Below are 25,698 nucleotides of genomic sequence, written 5' to 3'. Positions count from 1 at the left end.
TATGGGTACACTGTTCAAAATTTAATTGCACGTGTAAAAAGTTTTAAAGCTGTTATTTTGTCCATAATTTCATATGCTCCTATCATAGTTAGTGCCCGAGTTAGTTGGTCTCTTAAAGCATCAGTAGTTAGTGACAAGTTGTTACTATCCGTTTTCCACCTATCAAGTGCTTGGCGGACTCTCTCACTTAATGAAACAGTGCTGAAAATTTTAAAGATAATATTATTTTAATTACCAATTAAAAATATTTAAGTTACTTTAAAATTATATACCTAGGTTTCCAAATCAATTTACCAGTGATTGGTACCAGAAATTGATTTCAAATCAATTTACCACCAATTTGAAGTGAGGATTAAATTATTGCTGAAGATAGTTCATATAAAAATTAACATAGAACTTGGCAAATAGTGGATGTTAGCTTCATGCCAACACTTGTTTCCTTGTAGAAAATCAGTTCAATTAACTTTCAATTCTAAGAGAGATATACTCAGGATCTCAAAACAATAATTGTGGGTTATTTATTCTAAGGCAGTGTATTACTGCTACAGTACTACATGTTTTATAACTTGATCTTATGACAGCTCTCTCAGGTAACTATATCCATTTTACCAGTGGAGAAAGTGAAGTACCTAGAAGTTAAGGGACTTATCCAAGGTCACAAAACTACTTGTAGTTTAAAACTAGGCAGTTTGCCATGGGAGCCCTTACTCTTAACTACATTACCCACATGGTTCTCAACTATATAATAAACTAACATCAGAGTCTTTTACAGCAAATTAGAATTTGTGTTAATATGATGTTTCAAACCCTATATTTTCAAAATGATATAAAACAGAACATGAGAATAAGCTTATACTGCCTGTTGTTCTTCATACATACCTCTTTGCAGAAATATCTGTTTCTGAGATGACCAAGTTTAATTTTTGACACAAAAACTTAAAATTTGTTTCAGTGATGTTATTGGCAACTATGTTGAAGATCTTCTCTAAGATTTTCTCTACATTTGAACATAAAAAAATTTCAAGTCATTTCTTTTTAAAAAACATACTCTATTTTGCATTATTATTATATCTTGGTCCCTTAATTCTGTGCTCCTATCAAATATCTATTTCAAGTAAAATTGAAAAGTAAGATGCAGACCTAATATACAAACTGAAATTTGAACCATTTGTTCTATTTTCTTCCAAAATCTGAATAATCAACATGTAATGGCCATTTAAAAGTATATTATAAGCAACTTCAAAGTGATTTTCAAAATCTTTCTTTATTTCCTTGAGGATTTGATAGAATCCTTTGATTCTAGCTTTAATTATAGCTTCTTTATGTACCATCTTTAAAAAAACCAAGTTTACATCGACTATAAATATAGTGTATGTATGTATATTTTATATTCAAATCACTTTATTTAATGAATGCTTAGATATAAGTAGAGAGGTTTTTTTAAGTTTTTTTTAGTTTTTTTTTAAGAAAAGCTTCTAGATAATTTGAACTAGATCTATTTTTTTTTAAGATTTTATTTATTTATCAGAGAGAGAGAGAGCACACACACAAGCAGGCAGAGTGGCAAGCAGAGGCAGAGAGAGAAGCAGGCTCCCTGTCAAGCAAGGAGCCTGATGCAGGACTCGATCCCAGGACCTAGGATCATGACCTGAGCTGAAGGCAGCAGTCTAACCCACTGAGCCACTCAAGCGTCCCTAGATCTATTTTTTGTTACTGTTAAGGTATTTGGGGAATTTTCAAGAACTAGCAATCTCCCACCCCTCTGTAATCATCTCAGTCCCTCAGACTAGATGTATGCTAATGATATAGATGAAAGCCCAATGTCCTAAGCAAAATTTTAAGGAAGAAACCCCATGTTCTTTGTTAACTGGAGAATAACTATATCTCCCATGATGACTTCCTCTCCACTCTCTTTGAGTGCCTGGAATATGAAGGCCTCTTGGATATAAAGAAAGGATATAAATGGCTAGGGTTCTTTTATTTTTGCCAACTTTGATCTATTGATACTTTCTCTAAATTCTCTTCCTATTACCTAATAAGAATACTTTATGGATTCTTGGAAACTTCTAAAAACTTTATTTTATAGAAGTAATTAGAAAAAACAGCTACTATGGCTTTTAATTTTATCTCTTAGTTTCTTTTCATCAATGAGGCCCAATTCTTAAAGAAACTTCTAACTAGTAACCATGCCATAGCTTAAAGAGGACTGACTGTACATTGTTAGTGACCATCTCACCAGACTATGAGATTATGCTGATTTAAACTCCTGATTACAGACAGGGAACATAATAGAATGATGTGGAAGGATGGTTTTGTTTACTTCCCCCAAATCTGGATCCATACTTACTAAAATGATTTAATACTTCTTAAGTACTCTTTGAATTGGAGGACCAAACTCTGGGTCCAATCTAAGGATTGACAGTGAGAAGCATAATCAGAGACCCAGGAAAATGCTTAGTTTTTGGGAATTTAGCCTCAAAGAAAGAAATTTCTATGCCAGAGTCTTGGAGAGACCAGTCTCCATCTGGTGCAGTGGAAGGATCTTAAAGAAAATGGACCTGCTCTCTGAAATAATCAGGGACAACCATAGGAATGTTTAAAGGCAAAGAATGAAGACTACCCACGACTGCAGACAGGTGATCATAGTGGGCCAAAAGCTGACTGGCTTCTCTGGAAAAGATCTAAGTACCTTCTTCAAGGCCAGATGAGAGTTTTAGAACAACTACATGTGGTGCTGCAGATCAGAACCCAGGAAGAAGTTTTTGTGTGGGATATTTAAGTCAGCACAACCATGATGAGAAAACTGTGGAAGGGTATTGAGGCCAATAAGTGGATAGCAGCCTGGCCCTCCACTTGGGTTTGCCTGTTTTCAATGGTTTAGTTTGTGTAGACCCAGATTACATAATCTGAATTATAAAAATAAACAACTAACCTTCAGAAAAGGAAGATGATAAATGCTTTAATGCCTCTGCCAGATTGAAAACCTCTAATGAAAGCATACTACCTCTTAATTTATAGACGATACTAGAAAATGACTTACATGCTAGTAGGTCACTCACTCATCACCTACCGTCTCTTTGATCTGCCCTCTGTAGATAGTGTGCAATAGTATACAGTTGTTTTCCTTTACAGATTTCCATTGGAGGTCTCAGCAAGGGGTTATCATCAAAATTTATCTCCTTCAGTGAAAAAAGGTTGTGGATACCATTAAGCAGAACTGTCAGATTATTTCCTAGTAGAAAAGAAGTTATAATTGAAGTATACCTTTCTGCATAAAGAAAAATCTGAAGATAAGTAACAACTACTTATCGGGCATTTACTGTGTGTTGCTGCAGACAGATACACCAAAATAGAAACTTTTATCTTTGTTTCCTTGCTAGGAGTGAAAAGAAGGAAGTATAGAAACAGAGCTGTGGTTCTTTTCTCTCAGAGGATGGCAAAATGAGATTGGAAGCTATCCTCTTATATATAGGAAAGGACTTCACAGAGTAGGTATGATGACATTTTTTTAAATAAAACCTTTTCTTTAGAATAATTTCATATTTACAACAAGTTGCAGAAATTGTAGACAATTCCTGTATATTCCTCATCCAGTTTTAGTTTCTTCTAATGTTATCATCTCACTTTATTGTATTACATTTGTAGAAACTAAGATATATTGGCACATTAACTATTAAATAAACTTCAGACAATTTTGGATTTTATTAGTTTTTTCTATTAGTGTCCTTTTCTGTTCTAGAACCCATTCCAGGATAACACATTGCATACGGTTCTGTCTTCTTCGTCTCCTCTGGTCTGAGACACAATTGCTCAGTCCTTCCTTGTTTTTCATGATCTTAACATTTGAACAGTACTGAGTAGGTACTTTTGTAGAAGATTCCTTAATTTGAGTTTATCTGTTTTCTCATGATTAGACTGGGGTTATGGGTTTCTGGAAAGAATACCACAGAGGTGAAGAGCTCTCATCACATCACAGCAGGGGTTCGTGATACCCATATGACATTACCAGCGATGTTACATTTGATCACTTGGCTAAAACAGTGTCTTGCCAGGTTTCTCTGACATAATGTTTTGATTTTTTTTCTTGTCCATACTGTATATTTTTTGTAACTGAGTTACTAAGTCTGGTCCAGCCTCAAGGACCAGACTCTACTTCCCTAAATTGTAATGTTTTCAAGACACCTTAATCCAATATAAACTGAACATAAAAAGTAAAACTGTGGTGACTAACAAGGTAAGACTTAGTAATTTAGAGGAACATTTAGAGAGGAACTGGCCCATAAGTTTGCCTATTATTTATACATTTATAGTTATATTATTTATAGCCCTAAAGGAACCTGGTTCCTTTCAATGAAGAATGGCGTTCAGAAATCAAGATCAGGATACTACTTTTGCTCATTTCTTCTGGGTGTATGTGTATATATATATATATGTATATATGTATATGGGTTTTATAATGTGCATTATAAGCTCATAACTATAAATATATATATGTTATGTATATATATACATATATATGTATATATATATGTCATGACATTTAGTGTTTAGGTGTTTAGGGTCTGGCTTCTTTCTGCTAGCATAATACATTTGCTATTTATTGGTGTATAATGATGTGCCAAATAGTTTGTTCCTTTTTATTAATGAGAAATATTCATTAAATGGGTGTACATACATCATCCATTCACTAACTAAAAGACATTTTGAATGATTCCACTTTTTGGTGATTATGAATAAAACCACTCTAGATATTTGTACTCAGTTTTCTCTTTGGATAATAAATTTACATTTCACTTGAAAGTGTAGCTAGAGTGTGATTGGTGCATTGTATGGTAAATATATATATAACTTTATGAGAAATTATGAAACTGTTTTCCATAGTGTGTATCATTTTGCATTCCTACCACCAGTGTATCAGAGTTGCAGTTACAGCTCTTGGTATTGTCAGATTTTAATTTTAGTTATTCTAAGAGAAAGATTTCATTATAGCAGTTCTTTCTGCCCACAGGTCCTGTCCCAGTGCTTTAATAAAAGCTCCTTTTTGTACACACACAAAAAATCTCATTGTAGATTTAATTTGCATTTCTCTCATGAATAATGATTTGAGTATATTTCCTTTTGCTTTTTTGCCATTCATATACATTCTTTGTAAAGTATCTGTTCAAAATTTATGCCAATTTTTATTGAGTCAACTGTTTAATATTGACTTTTGAGAATTATTTTATATGTATTCAATAAATATTTTCTTCTGGTGTCTGGCTTTTCTTTTCATTCTTCAACAACACCTTTTGAAAGGTAGAGGTTTCTTTTTTTTTTTTTTTAAGATTTTATTTAGGGGACACCTGGGTGGCTCAGCGGGCTAAGCCTCTGCCTTCAGCTCAGGTCACGGTCTCAGGGTCCTGGGATCCAGCCCTGCATCGTGCTTTCTGCTCTGCAGGGAGCCTGTTTCTCTCTTTCTCTCTCCCTGCCTCTCTGCCTACTTGTGATCTCTTTCTGCCAGATAAATGAATAAAATATTTTTTTAAAAAGATATTATTTATTTACTTGGCAGAGAGAGAGTGAGAGAGAGCGAGAGAGAGCATAAGAGGGGAGTGAGAGAAGGAGAAGCAGGCTCCCTGCTGAGCAGGGAGCCCGGATGTGATGTGGGACTCAATCCGGAGACTCTAGGATCATGACCTGAGCTGAAGGCAGTGGCTTAACCAACTGAGCCACCCAGGTGCCCAGAGGTTTCTAATTTTGATGAAGTCCAATTTTTTTGTGGATTATGATTTTTGTGCTGTGTCTAAGAAATCTTTGCCAAAGTTAAAAATATTTTCTTCTATGTTCTTATCTAGCAGTTTTACCATTTTAGCTTTTACATTTAGGGTCTGTGATTCATTTTCAGCTGGGTTTTTATATGGTATGTGGTGTGGATTAAAGTTGTTTTGTTTTTAATGTTGCAGTTTATTTTATTTTATTTTATTTCATTTATTTTTGGCTTGTGGCCATCTGGTTGCTCTAACACCATTTGTTGAAAATTACATTGGATTACATTCACATATTTGTCAAAAATCTATTGACCATAAATGCATGGGTCTATTTCTACACTCTCTATTCAGTTCCATTGATCTATGTCTGTCATTTTGCCAGTTGTACAGTCTTGACTACCATAGCCTTTGATAAAGCTTAAAAATCAGGTCATATGAGTCCTTCAACTTTGTTCTTTTTTTTTTCTTTTTTTCTTTTTTTTAAGATTTTATTTGTTTATTTGACCGACAGAGATCACAGGTAGGCAGAGAGGCAGCCAGAGAGAGAGGAAGGGAAGCAGGCTCCCTGCCGAGCAGAGACTCTGATGCGGGGCTCGATCCCAGGACCCGGGATCACGACCCGAGCCGAAGGCAGAGGCCTTAACCCACTGAGCCACCCAGGCGCCCCTGTTCTTTTTTTTTTTTTTTTTTTCCAAATAATTTTAGCTATTCTATTTCTTTTACCTTTTATATAAATTTTAGAATTAGCTCATTGCTTTCTGAAATAAAAAACTTTGCTGGGATGTATATTGGAATTGAGTTGAATTTAAAAATAAGTTGGGGAAAAGTGACATATCAACAATATCAAATCTTCCAATTTATGAATACTATATTTCTCTGCATTTAAGTCTTGTTTATAGTTTTCAGCATATAGACCTTACATATACTTAGTCAGATTTTTACCTGTTTTATGTTTTTTTGGTGTTATTTTAAGTGGTACTTTTAAAATAATTCACTTTTCAATCATTCATTGGTAGTATACAGTTACTAGAAATACAGCTGACATTTGTAAATTAACTTTTTATATGGCAATCTTGCTTAAATTCACTTACTAATTCAAGAGGCTTTTTTTTTGTAGATCCTTTGTGATTTTCTACCTAGACCATTTGTCTCTATAATCAGAGACCATTTTTTCCCTTCTTCCTCTCCAATATGTTTACCTATAATTTCTTTTGTTGTGGTGCTGGTTGTTGTTGTCGCACTAGTTAGGACTTACAGTATAATGTTGAAGAGGAGTAGTGAGAAAGGGCAGCCTTGTTTTATTCCTGATCACAATGGAAAATAGTTAAGTCCTTTACCATTGAGTATGATACTAGCTGTAGCTTTTTGCAAATGCTGTTTCTTAGGTTGGGAAAGTTCCTTCTATTTCTTGTTTTCTAAGAGATTTTGCTCATTTGTTTTGTAAAATCATAAGTGATATTGTATTTTGTCATAGGCTTTTACATATCTAGTATGATGTTCATATGGCTTTTCTTTACTCTACTGATGTGGTGAATTACGTTGGATTTTTTTTTAGATTTTCTCTCTTTTTTTTTCTCTTTCCAGTGTTCCAGAATTCATTGTTTATGCACCACACCCAGTGCTCCATGCAATACGTGCCTCCATAATACCCACCACCAAGCTCACCCAACCTCCCACACCCCTCCCCTCCAAAACCCTCAGTTTGTTTCTCACATTGGTTTTTTAATGTTAACCCAAACTTGCATTTCTGGGATAAATCCCACATAGGATATTGGTCTGTAAGCTTCCTTTCTTATACTATCAAGGTAATGCTGACCTTCTAGAATCAGTTGGAAAGTGTTTTATCATCACTTTTATGAAAGAGGATTTTAGAAATTGGCATTATTCCTTCTTTAAATACTTCATAGAATTCACCAATGAAATCATCTGGGCCCGCTTTAACAAATTTGGGCTGTCAGCCCCCAATGATGCCTCTTATTACTCATCACCTTGTATAGTTTCTTCCCACATTATACCAAGATTGGTCTGTGTGATCAACAGAATGACAAGCAGACTCAGAGCTGAGCACAGAGCCTGACACCGGGCTCCATCTCATGACCCTGAGATCATGACCTGAGCCCCAAACCAAGAGTCAGGGAGTGTAATACATGACATTAAGAGAAAAAAGGGGGAAAATATGATAATCTTAGTTGGTGCATAAAATCCATTGAACAAAATTCAACACTCAAAAAAAAAAAACAACAAATTCAGAATAGAAGGAAATTCCCTCAGTATGTGAAAGGATATGTATGTATGTATGTATGTATTTTTAAGTTTTCTTTTTCTCAGTAACGTTTGTACCCAGCGTGAGGCTTGAACTTACAACACCGAGATCAAGAGTTGCATGTTTCTCTAAGTCAGCCAAGCACCCTAAGAAAGAGTATTTATGATTAACCCACAGTTAACATTCCTACTAGAAGGTGAAACACTAAAAGCTTTCCCCTTACAATTGTCCCTAATATAGCCATAGACAAAGATGCCTGCTGTCATCACTGATATTCAAAATTGGGCTGGTAGTTCTAGCCAGCCCAGTTAGTCAAGAAAAAGAAATAAAAGATATCCAGAGTGGAAAGGAACATGTAAAACTATTTCTATTTACAGATGACATAATACTATATAGAAAATCCCAAAGAGTCCACAAAAAGTAGTAAAGCATATAAGCAAATCTAGCAAAGTTGTAGGATACAAGATGAACACACAAAAATCACTTATTTCTATATACCAGCAATGAACAATCCAAAAAAAGGAAATTAGGGAAACAGTTTTCATTTATAATACCATCAAAATTATGTAGGAATAAACTTAATCAAGGAGTTTCAAGACTTAAGACCTAAATAAATGGAAAGTCCTCCTGTGTTTATGGATTGGCATCTGAGCAAGGAATTTAGGGATTCAGTGCAATATTTATTATAATTCTAATTTTTTTTTGCAGAAATGGAAAACCAGATTCTTAAATTCTTACAGAATTGCAAGGGGCCCAAATTACAAAACAATTCTGCAAAAGAAAAATAGAGTTGGAGCATTTTCTTGTTTCAAAAATTACTACAGAATTACAGTGACCAAAACACTATGACAAAATCAACATACCGTAATCTGTTGCATTTCTATACACAAATAATGAAGCATCAGAAAGGAAAATTAAGAAATCAGTCCCACTTACAGTTGCACCCAAAACAATAGGATGCTTAAGAATAAACCTAACCAAAGAGCTGAAATACCTTTACACTGAAAACTATAAAACACTGATGGAAGAAATTGAAAATGACACAAGACGTTCTGTGCTCATGGTTTGGAGGAGCAAGTATTGTTATAATGTCTACACTACCCAAAGCAATCTACAGATTTAATGCAATCCCTATTAAAATACCAACAGCAATTTTTCATAGAGCTAGAACAATCCTGAAATTTGTATGGAAGCAAAAACACCCCAAATAGCCAAAGCGACCTTGAAAAAGAAAAATCTGGAGGCATCACAATTCCAGACTTCAAGTTATATTACAAAGCTGTAGTAGTCTACACGGTGAGGTACTGGCACAAAAAATAAACATATAGATCAATAGAACAGAATAGAAAACCCAGAAATGAACCCACAATTATATGGCCAATTAATTTTTCACCAAAGCAGGAAAAAATACCCAATGGGAAAAGAACAGTTCCTTCAACAAATGGTGCTGGAAAAACTGCACAGCCACATGCAAAAGAATGAAACTGGGCCACTTTTGTACACCAGACACAAAAGTAAATTCAAAAAGGATTAAATATGTAAATGTGAGACCTGAAACCATAAAAAATCCTAGAAGAGAACACAGGCAGTATCTTCTTTGACATCAGCTGTAGCAAATTTTTTCTAGCTATGTCTTCTAAAGCCAGGGAAACAGAAGCAAAAATAAACTATTGGGACTACATAAAAATAAAAAGTTTCTGCACAGCAAAGGAAACGATCAACAAAACAAAAAGACAACGTACAGAATGAGAAAAGATATTTGCAAATGACATATCTGATAAAGAGTTAGTATCCAAAACATATAAAGAATTTGTAAAACACAACACCCCAAAATAAATAATCCAATTTAAAAATGGGCAGAAGGGGGCGCCTTGGTGGCTCAGTTGTTAAGTGTCTGCCCTCCGATCAGGTCATGATCTCAAGGTCCTGGGATCCAGCCCCATATCGGGCTCCCTGCTCAGCAGGAAGCCTTCTTCTCCCTCTCATACTACCCCTGCTTGTGTTCCCTCTCTCACTGTGTCTCTGTCAAATAAATAAATAAAATCTTTAAAAAAAAATAAAAATGGGCAGAAGATGCAAACAGACATTTTTCCGAAGAAGATATCCAGATGGCCAACAGTTTTGCACCTGTCAGAAATCAACAACACCAGGAAACAACAAGTGTCGATGAGGTTGTAGAGAAAGGGGAACCCTTGTACACTATTGGTGGCGATGTAAACAGGTACAGCCACTCTGGAAAACAGTATGGAGGCTCCTCAAAAAGTTAAAAATAGAACTACCCTACGAGACAGCAGTTGCACTACTAGTATTTGCCCTAAGAATACAAAAATAGTAATTCAGAGGGATACATCAACCCCGATGTTTATAGCAGCAGTGTTATTTACAGTAGCCAAATTGTGGAAGAAGCCCAAATGTCCATCAACTAATGAATAGATAAAGAAGATGTGGTATACACACACACACACACACACACACACACACACACACACAGGATTATTACTCAGCCATAAAAAATAATGAAATCTTGCCATTTGCAGTGACCTGGATGAAGCTAGAAAGTATTATGCTAAGTGAAATGAATCAGAGAAAGACACCATATGACTTCACTCATATGTGGAATTTAAGAAACAAAACAAATAAGCAAAGGGGGGAAAAAGAGAGAAAGAGAGGCAAACCAAGAAACAAACAGAGAACAAACTGATGGTTACCAGAAGGGAGGTGGGTGTGGGGTGGGTTAAACAGGTGATGGGGATTAAGGATTGCACTTGTGGTGAGCACCGGGTGATGTATGAAAGTTTTGAATCACTGTATTTTATACCTGAAACTAATATTATGCTGTATGTTAACTAACTGGAATTTAAAGAAAAACTTAAAAAAAAAACCAGTATGAGATTGGCATAGGTTCAACATATAGACCAATGGAACAGAATTGAGAGTCCAGGAATAATTCCATATATTATGGCCAATTAATTTTTGACAGGGGTTCTCAGACCATGCAAAGGGGAAAAATAATCTTTTCAGAAAATGATGTTAGAATAACTAGAGATTTTCCTACAAAAGAATGAATGTGGATCCCTACCTCACAACATAAAGATTAATTCAAAATGAATCAACAACTTAAATATGAGATAAAATTATAAAAAACTCTTAAAACATAGGGGAGAAGTCTTAATGTCTTTAGATTTTGATAATGGATTAGTAGATATGACACTCAAAACAGGAGCAACAAAAGAAAAAATAGCTAATTGGACTTCATCAAACTTTAAAACTTTTATGTATCAAATGACATTATCCAAGAAGAAAAAACAACCCATAGAATGGGAGTAAATAATTGTAAAACATGTATCTAATAAGGGTCTACTATTCAGAATATATCAAGAACTCTTTAACTCAACAACAAAAGAACCCAATTAAAGCCCAATTTAAAAATGGGCAAAGGACAGGCACCTGGGTGGCTCAGCAGGTGAGGTGTCTGACTCTTGGTTTCAGCTTATGTCATGATCTCAGGGTCCTGAGATTGGGGCTTGTGACAGGCTCAGAGCTCAGCACAGAGTCTGCTTGTCTGTCTCCCTCTGCCTCCCCACCCCCATAAGCAAATAAAATCTTTTAAAAAATAAAATTAAAATTTAAATGGGCAAATGAATTCAATAGACAGTTCTCAAAAAAATATACAAGTGGTCAAAAAGCACCTAAAAAAGATGCTCAAATCCTTAGTCATTAGGGAAATTCAGATCAAACCCTCAATGAGATACCACTCACATTCACTAGCATAACTGTAATCCCAAACAATGTAAAACAACAATATTGAAAAGGATATGGAGAAATTGGAATCATTGTACATTCATGGTGAGAATGTAAAATGGTTCTATCTCTGTGGATAACAATTTGACAGTTCCTCAAAAAATTAAACATAAAATTACCATATGACACAGGAATTCTATCTCTAGGGATATAACTTAAAGAACTGAAAATGTACTGAAATAAACACATGTGTGCACGTGCTCATAAGAGCACTATTCACAATAGCCAAAAGGTGAAAGTAACCCAAATGTCCATCAGAGGATGAATGGATCATCAAAGTATAGAGGATTTATACAGTGTAATATTACTCAGCCGTAAAAGGAATGGACTACTGATACAAGGTACAATATAGATGAAGCTTGAAAACCTTATGCTAAGTGAAAAAAAAAATAGTCTAAAGAAGTAATTTATTGTACAGTTCTCTTCATATGACATATCCATGGTATTAAGTATGTCTACAGAGATGCAATACACATTGTTAGTTACCAGAGGGAGAGGGAAGGGGAGAAGAGAGAGCAACTGCTTAATGAGTAATTGTTTCCTTTGGAGTTGATGAATGTTTGGAACTAGATAGAATTAATGGTATATTGTGCTACTTAGTTAATGTGCTAAATGCCATCAGATTGTTTACTTTAAAACTCTTAGTTTTAGATTGTGTGAATTTCACCTTAATTATAATTAAAAAAAAATACACTTAGGCACAGCATAGTCAAACTGCTGAAAACCAAAGACAAGAAGATCTGGAAAGCAACCAAAAACAAAAACAAAAAACAAACAAAAAACCTAATTCAACATTGAGACAGAAAAAGAGTTAACGTAGGGGAGAAACAGAAAACAACTGGTGAAATGACTGATCTAAATCCAACTATACTGGTGTGCTTGGGTGGCCCAGATGGCTAAGCATCTGCCCTTGGCTCAGGTCATGATCTTTGGGGTCCTGGGATTGAGCTCCATGATGGGCTCTCTGCTTAGGAGGAAGTTTGCTTCTCCCTCTCCATTTGCCTCCTCCCCCATTCGTGCTGTCTCTTTCTTTCTCAAGTAAATAAATAAAATCTTTAAAAACAAATAAATAATTCCTACTATTCCAATAATTACCTTAAATGTTAACTGACTAAATATCCCAATTAAAAGGCAGAGATTGCCATAAAGGATGAAAAAGCAAGGCCAAACTATATATACTGTCTATAAGAGATGCATTTTGAGCATAAAAACATAGGTGCTGTCTACAAGGGATGTACTTTATATATAAAGACACATATGTTGAAAGTAAAATGATAGTAAAGATATACCATGAGAACAGTAAATGTAAGAAGCCTGGAGTGGTTATCTTAATATTAGATAAAATAATCCTCAAAATAAAGATTATTACTGGGGATAAAGAGGGGCATTTGGGGATTTCAGGTGATAAAAAAAATTCATTAGAATTGAAAGTCATGATAATCATATACATGCATTTTTTCTAATAACAATTCCTCAAAATACATGAAAATAGTTGACAATTAAAGCCAAAAATATACAATTCCACAACCATAGTTTTGGATTTTAACACTTTAAGACAACAAACCAGTAAAGACAGAAGATACCAGCAAAACTATCCACAACCTGGACTTACATGATATTCATAAAGCACTGTAGCTAACTCTTTCAGAATATACTTTTGAAAGAGTATATGTGTGTTTATCAAGGTACCCTATATGCTAAGCCATAAAGTTGGTCCCCCCAAATTTAAAAGGATTGAAATCATAAGGAGTTTGTTATCTGATCACAAGAAAATAATTGCTTTTCTACTAAATGTTCATCAACAGCAGAATAAGTAAAGCAGAGTATATTCATATTCAATATTGAGAGTGGTTCACAACTACACAGAGTAGTATGAATGAATTTCACAAACATAATGTTAAGTGAAAGAAGCCAGATATAAGAGTGTATATTTTATGATTTCATTTAAGGCACACTATTGGAATTCATGATAGTGTTTACCCTTGGTTAAGAGAACGGCAAGAAGTGACTGGAAAGGTACAAGATGGGGTTTCTGGTTTCTGGGAATGTCTTGTCTCTTGATCTAGGTCCTAAAATTATGGGTTTGTTTAGTGTGTGGAAGTTTATTGAGCTGTATACTTACAGTATGAACTTCTTTTAAAATTGGGAGATAATTGATAACTGACATATAACATTGGCTGCAGGTATATAACAATGATTCAGTATTTGTATATATTGCAAAATGATCAACATAGTAAGTCTAGTTAACATCCATTACAACATACAGGGTTTTTTGGCAATGAGAACTTTTAGTGTCTCTTCTTTTAGCAACTTTGAGATATACAAAAAATATTATTAACTGTAGTCACCATGCTGTACCGCCCTGTGGTAACCACCAGTCTGTTCTCTGTATCTATGAGTTTACTTTTGTTTAGATTCCACATATAAATGAAATCCTGTATCCTGTAGTATTTGTCTTTGTCTGGCTTATTTCACTTAACAAAATGCCCTCAAGGTCCATCCATGTTGTTGCAAATGACAAAAGTTCCTTCTTTTTATGGGTAAATAATACTCCACCGTGTGTGTGTGTGCACGCGTGTGTGTGTGTGTGTATACACCACATTTTCTTTTCTTTTTTTTTTTTTACACCACATTTTCTTTATCCATCCGTCCATCCATCCACTGATGGACACTTAGGTAAATGATACTGCAATGAACATTGGGGTGCATATTTCTTTTTGAGTTACTCTTTTCTTTTCCTTTGGATAAATACCCAGAAATGGAATTGCTGGATTATATGGTAATTCTACTTTTAATCTTAATTTCTTGATTACAATGTGTACTTTTTTCAGCATGTATTTATACTTCAGAAAAAGGTGTCTTTAAAAACTGGCAACAACAAAGGACAGAGAGTGAGAGAGAAAGAGAGAGAGAGGGCCTATAGGTAGGAATCCTTTCAGCGGCTGTTACTTTAGTACTTGTGAGCAGTGGTGCTTTTCAAAATATTTAACAACTTGTTTGGCCCAAGCATTGACCTATCAGAATGGATGCCGTCTGTAAACAACAGATACAACAATGATAATGTAACTAGCTGTCTTACAGTAGGAGAAGATGAAAGCCTGACTGATAGCATTATCAGCGCGTGCAGAGAGAACTATAAGGCAAGAGAACTGTCTGTCCTTCTACACAAAGACAACCACAAGCACTTATCCTGTCAGTCTACATTCCTATCATTTGTTATTTTGGCTCCTTGGGGAGATGTTCTCACATCTGTTTAAAACCTATATCGCTTTCTGTGCTTAGTGATTAACCATTTAATCCTCATAGTTTAAAGAATAGAAATTATTATTTTCATTTACAGATTAGAAAACAACAGAAGATTAACATTAAAAAAAAAAGAAGCTTCCTATTGAATGATGGATTCTAAGATCTGTGCTACTCCAAAGCCTGTGCTATGAGGAAAGAAAAGAATCAATCTCTAAATCCCTTTCATTGGTGTATTACCTCACATTTGTGAAGCTATTTCCATAAATTTTGTTTAATTATATTCCCACAAGTCTATGAACAAGCAGAAGTTACAGCTTATCTGTGTTGCTGATCAGCCTTCCTAAATTCACTAGTGACAAAATTAATTCACAAGAGGATATAAACATTTTTTGCTTGAATGATGCTTTCACAGTATGTTACCTGCTTTCAAAGTCTCATTCAGTTTGACACCAAATCTATAGCATGGGTATTCTGGTTAGCTTCACTTTATAAATGGAGAAAGTAGACTAAATGAGATTTGAACTCAGCCCTTCTAACTTCAAATCTGGCAGTAAAAGCTGGTGACTTGTAGCATACTAATTGTTTAGCGATTGTCTCTTAGCTCCGAACCTACTTCTGTGGGTTTCTTGACTGTTTTTCTTTTACTGTTGTCCCAGCAACACTCTTACCCACCAGCAGCATGAACCACGATCTGTAGTCTTCCCAACACTCCCAGAACTACGGCGAGCACTCTCTTGTGCTCTCACCCCACCATACTGCCTCTGTCTTTCTGCCTGTCATTATCTCTATTACTCACATGTTCAGGTTCCCCAAGGTGGGTTATAACCTCTTTCAGGAAAGCAAGTGGACCTTACGCTTTGCTCTCATTTTCTGTACCTAGGAAAGCCATTTCCTTCCAAAGAGCACTTAATGCATTATGTTGGCTGCTTTTCTGTCTTTTCAGCAAAATTTGCAACCTAGACATGAATATTTGTTGATTATGCTTATTGATTACACTTGGCACTTACCACTCAAGTTTAGTTGCTGGAGATCGTTTAAACATAGAAAAGATGGTGGCAGATAACTTATTTGATTGTTGTGTGCACTTAAACTAACCAAACTTCTCAATTCCCCTATATTTCTTGGAATCTCTCTGATTGCATTATTTGAGATATCAAGTCTTTTAAGTTGAGTCATATTAGACAGTTCTTCTGGAAGTCTTGTTAACTGTAATAAAGATTAAACAATTACATTTTAAATAAATATTTCTATGATTAAAACTTTGTCTAAAATCAAATGGAAGGATAGTTTTGGGGTCTTAAAAAGGGATTTTTTTAAAAGATAAGATTTTTATTTATTTATTTGACAGACAGAGATCACAAGCAGGCAGAGTGGCAGGAAGAGAGAGAAAGGAAGCAGGCTCCCTGCTGAGCAGAGAGCCCAATGCGGGACTCGATCCCAGGACCCTGAGATCATGACCTGAGCCGAAGGCAGAGGCTTTAACCCACTGAGCCACCCAGGCACCCCAAAAAGGGATATTTTCACTATGTCACAAATTCTTTGTGACTACCTTCCTTGCTGAAATCCATAATATATTGTGTATCATCCAAGTACCTCCCCAGTCTGACCAATGCTACCAATTTAACCACATGGCTTATTAACCTGCTTTCCTCACTCTCCCAGCACTTAGTGTTCCATACCACTATCCCTTTCTTCCTTCCTTGAATCTGACCTGCTTTGAGACACTGAAGTCTTTCCCAACTATTCATCCCACATTTGATATTTTTATTCCTATTCTCATCAACAGTGCTTTTTATTAGTCTCTTGTGTGTATTTTCCTTGGGTTTTTTAAATGACATGATGTCATTTTTTAAAAAGATTTTATTCATTTATTCAACAGAGAGAGATCACAAGTAGGCAGAGAGGCAGGCAGAGAGCAGAGAGAGGGGGAAGCAGGCTCCCTGCTGAGCAGAGAGCCTGATGTGGGGCTCGATCCCAGGATCCTAGGATCATGACCTGAGCCGAAGGCAGAGGCTTTAACCCACTGAGCCACCCAGGTGCCCCCATTATGTCATTTTTTATACTTTTTTTGTGTACATGTTCCCAATCAAGATGCACTTTAAGTAAGTGCTCAATAAACCCCTTTAGAATGGACTCACACAGCTTGGCATTATGGCCTCAAAAAAACTCCTAGTATAAAAAGTGTTGCAAAATAACAGGAATTATGATACCCTGCTATGGTGAAGAACAAATGCACATATTCAGAGAAAATATGGCCATCACAAGTGGCTTTTGAAATAAAGGAAGCTCTACGAATGAACCAAAGAATTTTGAATAAATGGACCCCTCTGAGATAACCAAACAACAAGATAAATACTGAATAATGTGCTCAGTGTTATTCTATATATAAAAGAAGCATAAGCAACAGTCCCAAGGGGTTGCTGGGTGGCTCAGTCAGTTAAGCATCCAACTCTTGATTTCGGCTCAGGTCATAAATTCAGGATGTGAGATAGAACCCTGAGTCAGGCTCCATGCACAGCATGGAGTCTACTTGAGGATTCTCTCTCTCCCTGTCCCTCTACCCTTCCCTCTTCTTGTGCGTGTGCTCTCTCTCTCTCTCTCTCATTCTCTAAAATAAATAAATACTAAATGTAAAGGAAAAGAAAAGAAAACAGCCCCTAACTTCAAGGAGATTAAATTTTAATTCAGGGGACAAAATATACATATAGTAAACCATCAGGAAAGAGTATTAAACAACAGGTAATCCAGTGCCAAAATAAAGAGTACAATAACAGCTTTGTGGAAGTTTAGAGAATGTATATCAGTACAAATCAGAGAGCTAAAAGAAAGCTTCAGCTAGCATTATTTCATTATTTCAACTATAATGGCCAAATTAAACATAGCCAGGTAATAGGTCTAAGGTTCTTTTCATTAGTTTACTAAGATCTTAATATAAATCAGCAATGTTGGATTTTTTAAAACTATTTCCATAAAATTCATTCTTACAGTTCAAGTAAAATGAGAAGCTGAACTATAAGAACATTTATTCATGTTGATCTAGCAATTCTTTAAGGAAAATTCTCTAAGGAAATAGTAAAATGTGGAAAAGTTTATGTTTATGAAGCAGTTCATCACAGCATTAAATATGATGATGAAAAATTACAACATCCCTAAATACTTAACAAAAGATGATTAGTTACATATATCATGTATTAGCTATAACAATTATTGGGAAGATTATATTATATTATAGGGAAATGCTTATATTAAGTGAAAAGAGAAGAAACTAAAATTAAAATTGAATGTAGAATCTTTTTATACTTGCTTATAAAACCATATACCTTAAAAAAAGAGTAAAAGTAAGGTGTATCAACATATGATCATTGACTAATAGTTATATTACAATGGTATGCTTCTGGAATGATTTTTTAAAATTTCATTTCTCAACTTCCTAAATTTTCAATAATGTGTTTACATTATAATTCATAACTTTAAAACTCCTTTTACAATTAAACTGAAATAAAAAGAAATCTATAAAATTGTCAACTTTAGTTCCTTGTAATTTCATTTTAATAAAATACTTTCCTACAAAGCTGTTGAGAAATATACTTTATACTTTAAAACCATGTTTGGGGTTAAAAAAAAAACCTACTTCTTGGGGCACCTGGGTGGCTCAGTGGGTTAAAGCCTCTGCCTTTGGCTCAGGTCATGATCCCAGTGTCCTGGGATCGAGCCCCATATCGGGCTCTCTGCTCTGCAGGGAGCCTGCTTCCTCCTCTCTCTCTCTCTCTGCTGCCTCTCTGCCTACTTGTGATCTCTGTCTGTCAAATAAATAAATAAAATCTTTAAAAAAAAAACTATTTCTTTAAAAAATAAAATATTCCAGCTAAATTTAAAACACACATATACTACAATTTAGATTCTAATCCCCTCCAGTGCCAAATTCCCTCCAAAGGCCAAAATATCGGTCTCTTACCTTTCTTCCATTCATCTGACTTATATTCAGCTCTTCCAATGATTGAAGTTGGCACAGTTCAATAGGAAAATATATAAATTGATTGCTTGAGATGTTAAATTTCTGGATTCTTTTTAGGTTACAGATATCTGAAGGGATATTCTGTATTTGGTTTACTGAAAGATCAAGTACTTGCAGATTTTCTAAAGTACACACTTCTATAGGGAAAGCTTCAAATTTATTACAGCATAAGATAAGAACATGGAGTGATACCATATTGGAGATAGATGGTGGAATTTTCCTTATTTGGTTTTCACCAAGATCCAGATATTCAAGATTAATAAGAGAACATAAGTGTTCAGAAAATATGAGTAGTTTATTTTTATTTAACTCTAAATTAAGTAGTTGTTTACTAAAAGATATATCTACAGGTATTTCTGAAATATAATTTCCATTAAAATTCAAATAATTAAGAAAATCTAAAGCGCACAAGCCTACTGGAAAATACATTATTTTATTATAACTCAATTCAACTTTAGTTATTTTTTTGCAATTTTTCACTTCAATGGGAACATCTGTGATTATATTTCCTGAAAATTCTAGAATGAAAATATTATTAAGATGTGAGATATCTTCAGGTATTCTCACTATATTATTTTTGTTTACATAGAGTTCTCTTAAATTTTTGAGCTTATAGATGTTCTTAGGAAGTCCCGTTAATTTATTATAACTAAGGCTAAGACATTCCAACATTACGCAGTGGGAAATTTTCTCTGGAATTTCTTTCAATAGATTTTTATCAAGTATTAGAATTTTGAGTTCCTTAAAATTCTCGATTTTGTGTGAAATAACTTCCAGTTTATTGTCAGCTAGTTGGAGTTCTTTCATCTTGAACAATTGAAAAATTTCCACAGCCAAAAAGGTAAGTTTATTATGATCCAGCAGAAGGTTTTCTAAATTTTTAAGCTCCCTAATTTCTTTTGGCAAACTGCTTATCAGGTTTCCAGTAAGGATTAGTGAAATTAACTTTGGAAGGAAGCACAGAACTTTAGGAAATATTGTTAACTGATTATATTCCAGATTGAGAACCTTCAAGTTTTTAAAACTAGCCAGAGTATCTGGTATATGACTTAACTTATTTTTAGCCAAACTTAAAATTTCCAAGTTTCCAAGACTTTCTAAACCAGAAGGAAAATTCTCAATGTAATTGTCATTAAAAAAGAGTTGCCTGATATTCCCAAGATGTGATATTTCTTTAGGTATATGTGATATTTGATTGTGACTGACATTTAATATCCTTAAATTATGAAGTAACTGAATATCAGGTGGAAGTGATGATAACCCATTTTCTTGCAAGGACAGAATTTCAAGTCCCCACAGGTCACCTGAGTCTGCCCCTTTAAAACTTTTGATTTGGTTCTTGTCCAAATATAGGTATTTTACATATTTTATTTTTAAAATGTCCTTAGGGAATTCTTGTAAACCCTTGGCCTTGAGGTTAACTGTAAAGTTATGTGATCCAAAGTCAAGTCCTTTCTGATATTCTTCAGAGAGCTGTGGACTAGTTGTCTCTAATGTTTCATGAGATACGAAGCCAGAGAAAGCCTGATACCCAGCGACCATCCCAGTTATTGATAATGGTGGGCTTTGTGGAATATCACTTTTTAACTGAAAGCTTTTATATGTAGTGATTGTACCAGAAAATTGAAGATTTTTCCTTTGTTCTTCATCTCTCTTAGACTTAATTCCAAGGGACAATGTTGATGCATCATCATGTATGCCTAATTCATCATTTCTAGGATTTGTTTCACAAATCTGGTTGGAAGGTTTCCCAACACAAGTTTCCGCTAATGAATTTGATGTTTCTTTAATAAATTCAGGTTCCATTGCACATGATGTAGATTCTGTCCTAAGTTGACTAGTGGTATCTTCTAGCTCTTCTGAAGTACCCTCCTTATCAGACATCATTTTTACTGGTATGTCTTACATCAATACATGATTATAACTCAATTTTAATTTTCATGTTTAATTTTCTCCTTTGAACCTACAAAACAAATACTGATATTAAAATGAGACATACAATAAATATTTAAAATTACAAATGAATTTTACAATTTTTATTCTATAGTGAATAATAGATATTAAAACAATCTGTAACTAAAAAGCTAATTTTATATATGATTGCTAGTTAAAGGTAGTTTATTGATTGCATGCATTTATCATATGATACTCTTGAAATCACATTGAAATTATAGAAAGTAAGAAAGGAGACATAAAGGGATGAAAGAACTCAGCAAATTTTTGGAAAACAGCCAGTGGCTCCCTGACACGCAGAGCGTACTATTTGCATTATGGATGTTGTAGGTTTACATATGGTGCTGAAGTGTCTTGTCCCAACAAATTCAGTACATTAAGATAATTTTCTCATAGGTAGAAGTGAAATATCTTAAGAAAGAGATAGTTTCTGTAAGACTAACTAGAAGCAAAACAACTTTTCCAAGAGAACTAAACCCTGAGTGTAATTCTTTCCTGTGACGCCTGAAGTATCTGCACAGCTGTGTAGCTCCTCTCCTCTGAACTCTGGATCCCAGCTTTGTTAGTCCATCTCCCAAGTCTGTAGTTTTTAATAACCCAACCTCCTTCCTTCCTTTCTTCATCCTAGGGGTGGTATTTACTATCTCTGTGTTACCAAAGTTCCCCCTTTGCCTTTTTGGTTCTCTAATACTTGTCTACACAATTCCCTATGTTAAATCCTTTCGATTAAACTGGTATGGTTTCACTATTTCACAGACTCTCAAAGAGAATAGAAAGAGGGAACATTTTCCAGCTTGTTTTATGACATTAGCACTAACCTTGATAAAACATATTAAGGATAATATGAAAAATTAAAGGCAAACTTTACTCAAGGCAAAAATTCTAAACATTACTATTCTAAATATTATATAAATATTATATATTTCTATATGTTCTAGAAACATTTCTAAATATTCTAAATTTTCTAAATATTATAAAATTTAATATTTTATTATAAAATATTATAAAATATAAATATTATAAATATTATAAAACCCAGCAATATATAAAGAGACTATCTTGTGACTAAGTTGCATTTGTCCCAGAAATTGAAGGTTGGATTTTAACATTAAAAAGTTAATGTGGTTTGCCACATTGAGATGGAGAAAAACCATACAATCATTTCATTAGATGCACTTGATAAATTGCAACATTTTTCATGATTTTAGAGAGAACTTTTAGCAAAGTATGAATAGATGGAGATTTCCTCAATTTATAAATTTCCTTAATCTGTAAGTATCATACCTAGTGGTAAATCAATGAAAGCTTTCCTTTGATATTCAAAGCAAGAAAATGTTGCCTTGTACCATCACTTCCATCAGTATTATACTGGAGATCTTAGTGGCATAATGCCAGGAAAAGGGTTTAAAGATTATTAAAAATTAAATTAAAATGTCATGACTCACAGATAATATGATTATGTATGTAGGAAATTCAAGATCCTGTATAGACACATTATTAAAATCAATAGGAACATTAAGTAATGTTGAATATAAAGTCAATATACAAAAGCCAGTTTCCTTCCTTACATTAAAAAAAAATCTTAGAAAATGAAAGTTTAAAGAGGTATCATTTACAATCAAGAAATGTCAAATCCCTAGGAATAAATCTAACAAAAACTGTGTAAGACTTGTACAGAAAAATACTACTTCATATAAGTACAAAATGCAGTGAGAGATATTGGAGAAGACCTAAATAAATGGAGTGGTTTTCTTTGCAAATTGATCTATAAATTCAATCTTATTATAAATTCAATTCTAACCTTATTTTTGTGGAACTTGACAAACTGATTCTTAAAAGTCTTTGGACAAAGGGCCAAGAAGAGTCATGATATGCTTAAGAAATGAAAACCAGGTAGAGGATTTATTTGTTGAATATGAAGACTTCTTAGGAGGCTATAGTAAATAGGGTGATATGGCACTGGTACAAGAAGATTCAAATAGATCAGTAAAATATATAGAAAACCCAGAAACAGACATTTGATCATGACATATGGATACTTGGTTTTTGAAAAATACAGACTTCGGAGCATTGAAAAAAAGGTAGTCTTTTCAATAATGGTGCTGGAACAACTGGATAGTTAGTACACTATAAAATATGTCTAGGGGCACCTGGGTGGATCAGTGGGTTAAAACCTCTGCCTTTCGCTCAGGTCATGATCCCAGGGTCCTGGGATCAAGCCCCTCGTTGGGCTCTCTGCTCAGCGGGGAGCCTGCTTCCTCCTCTCTCTCTCTCTCTCTCTCTCTCTCTCTCTGCCTGCCTCTCTGTCTACTTGTGAACTCTGTCTGTCAAATAAATAAATAAATAAAATCTTAAAAAATATATGTCTGAAAGATATATCCAAATCCAACCAAAACAAGAAAGTTTCCTTAACCAAAACTTCCAAGAAAGGCTTAGAACTGAAACAGAACCTGATAGAAGGGCTTTGGAAATGTGCGGACATATACAAGTACCTTTTTGTCTTCTCTGTGGCTAACATGAAGAACAGCAAGCTGAAAGACATCGCAATACCTGGAAGCACAGCCAGATGTTCTTTGGCAAAAACAAGGTGATGATGGTGGCCTGGGCTTGAAGCCCATCTGATGAGTACAAAGACAACATGCATCAGGTCAGCAAGAAGTTGAGGAGTGAAGGTCGGTCTCCTTTTCACCAACCACACCAGGGAGGAAGTGAATGAATGCTTTACAAAATACACAGAAATGGACTTCACTCAAGCTGGAAACAAAGTAACTTTCACTGTGACTTCTGGAGCAGTTCCCCACTCCACAGATACTCAAGAGAGATGTGGTGACCCTACTGTCCAACCATGAGATGTGCAAGGAGGGTGATGTGCTGAACCCAGAGCAGGCCTGCATGCTAAAGCTTTTCAGGTATGAGATGGCTAAATTTAAAGTTGCTGTCAAATACATGTGGATGTGTAGTCCAGAAGGTTCCAGCAGATGGGAAGTGACCTGCCAAAGAGAGTGTCCAAGTAGGCAGAAGAATCAGGGGGAGGGAAAGTAAAAGGCTGACAGGTACTTAGAGCCCAGGCATGTGGGACCACCATCCCACAGGTCAAATAGCAGCGAGGGTGAGAGAGACAGATTGCTTTTCTTTTTTTTTTTTTTTCTTTTTCTTCCTTCCTTCCTTCCTTCCTTTCTTTCTTTCTTTCTTTCTTTCTTTCTTTCTTTCTTTTTTTTTTTTTTAGATTGCTTTTCTATAAGGAATAAAACTGTCTGCAGTGTTGCTCCCTGAACAACAAAGACAACTTTTCCTACGGAAAAAAAAAAAAAAAAAAAAAAAAGGCCTTGGCTTCAGGATTTTGTTTGGATTCCCAGGGCTCCTTTTGTTCACTTTGAGCCAGCTTCCAGCACTGGCTCCTGCATGATGGTTGGGGACGTGAGAGCCACCATCAGAGCAAGGGCTTCTTTCCTCTGGTCTTTTGCCCCTCCTGGAAACAGGGGTTTGCCAAAGAATAGAGGAACCCTGACCACCCTTCCTACCCTTATTTTTCTCTCCCCCTTTCCCCTGCTCCATCCCCCAGGAACACCAGGGCCAGGAGTCTTAGACAATAAGATAGGATGCTTTCACTAAGACAAGAGTAAAGTCACTTCTGAAACCCAGAGCAGATATTAAAACTATTTCATAGGAAAAAAAAAAGGGGGGGGGTGGGGAGAGGGGAAGGAAAAATTAAAAAGTCAATAATATATATCTAAAATGTGGTAAAGATAGAGAAGGAGATGGAAAATATAAAAGAGTGCATGAAAAATATAATGAGAAGGAGTAACATATATTTAATTAGCATTCCAGAAGGAGAAAGTGGACATAATGGAGCAAAGGCAATATTTAAAGAAATACTGGCTATGAATGCTCCAGAACTAATGAAAAATATGAATCAAGAGATCCATGATATACAACATATCCAAGCAGAATAAATAAAAAGTATCATTCTAAAACTACAGAACAATAGAAGCAATGAACATATCATGAGAGCAGTCAGAGAGAAGGGGAGGAACCCCTATAGAGGAAGGACAAGATGAGAACAGATGTCTTAGCAACTTCAGTAAAAACTAGAGGACAGTGGAGTAACTTACTGAAAATGTTGACAGAAAGTCCCTATTAACCTTGCATTGGGTATCGAAACAATTTATCATTCAAAAATAAAAGGACCAGAAAAACATTTACAGGTAATCAAAACTGAGAACTTCTACCACCAAGAACCTTGCTCAAAAGGAACTTCTAAAAGATATAATTTAAGAGGAAAAAGATACCAGAGGATGATCTGAAATTCAAGGTGGGAATAGTGGGCAAGTAAAATGGTAGCCACATATGTAAATGCAAAGAAATAATGGTCTCTATAAAACAATAATAGTGTTTCATATATGGCATTTAAAAAGAACTGGAATATCAGAAATAATGTCAGAGTCAAGAATCTCCCTGAGTATTAAGAGGATAATGATAACTGCAGTGTAGAGGCCCAGTGAACACCACCTTTGCCAAGTGATTAAAATCAATATCATCACTACATTATGTACTTCAAGATATGGAAGACTGAGAAGGACTAATCACTTTGTGGTTTTCTTTCCAAAAATGTATAACCTAATCCAATTAGGAAAAGACATCAGACAAATCCAAATTGAGGGACATTCTGCAAA

General features: G+C 34.9%; 1 protein-coding gene and 1 pseudogene across 1 annotated transcript in view; one reads left to right on the top strand and one right to left on the bottom strand.

Moving 5' to 3' along the window:
* The window catches only part of LRRD1 (leucine rich repeats and death domain containing 1), a 32,373-nt gene continuing 6,675 nt past the window's right edge, over window positions 1–25,698 (bottom strand). The window contains exons 2-6 of the mRNA XM_032875361.1: window positions 19,013–21,035; window positions 16,065–16,263; window positions 3,071–3,232; window positions 880–997; window positions 1–201 (exon numbers count right to left, since the gene is read on the bottom strand). Of these exons, the coding sequence (XP_032731252.1) occupies window positions 15–201; window positions 880–997; window positions 3,071–3,232; window positions 16,065–16,263; window positions 19,013–20,959 (2,613 nt within the window). The 5' untranslated portion in view covers window positions 20,960–21,035 and the 3' untranslated portion in view covers window positions 1–14. The remainder of the gene's footprint in view (window positions 202–879; window positions 998–3,070; window positions 3,233–16,064; window positions 16,264–19,012; window positions 21,036–25,698) is intronic.
* Window positions 23,050–24,075, top strand: LOC116878794 (annotated as a pseudogene).

The sequence above is a fragment of the Lontra canadensis genome, unplaced genomic scaffold (assembly GCF_010015895.1).
Source record: "Lontra canadensis isolate GAN:19392208 unplaced genomic scaffold, GSC_riverotter_1.0 scaffold2, whole genome shotgun sequence".
Classification (NCBI taxonomy): domain Eukaryota; kingdom Metazoa; phylum Chordata; class Mammalia; order Carnivora; family Mustelidae; genus Lontra; species Lontra canadensis.
Note: the sequence above shows the minus strand (reverse complement) of the source record. Positions and strands in the feature narration are given on the sequence as shown.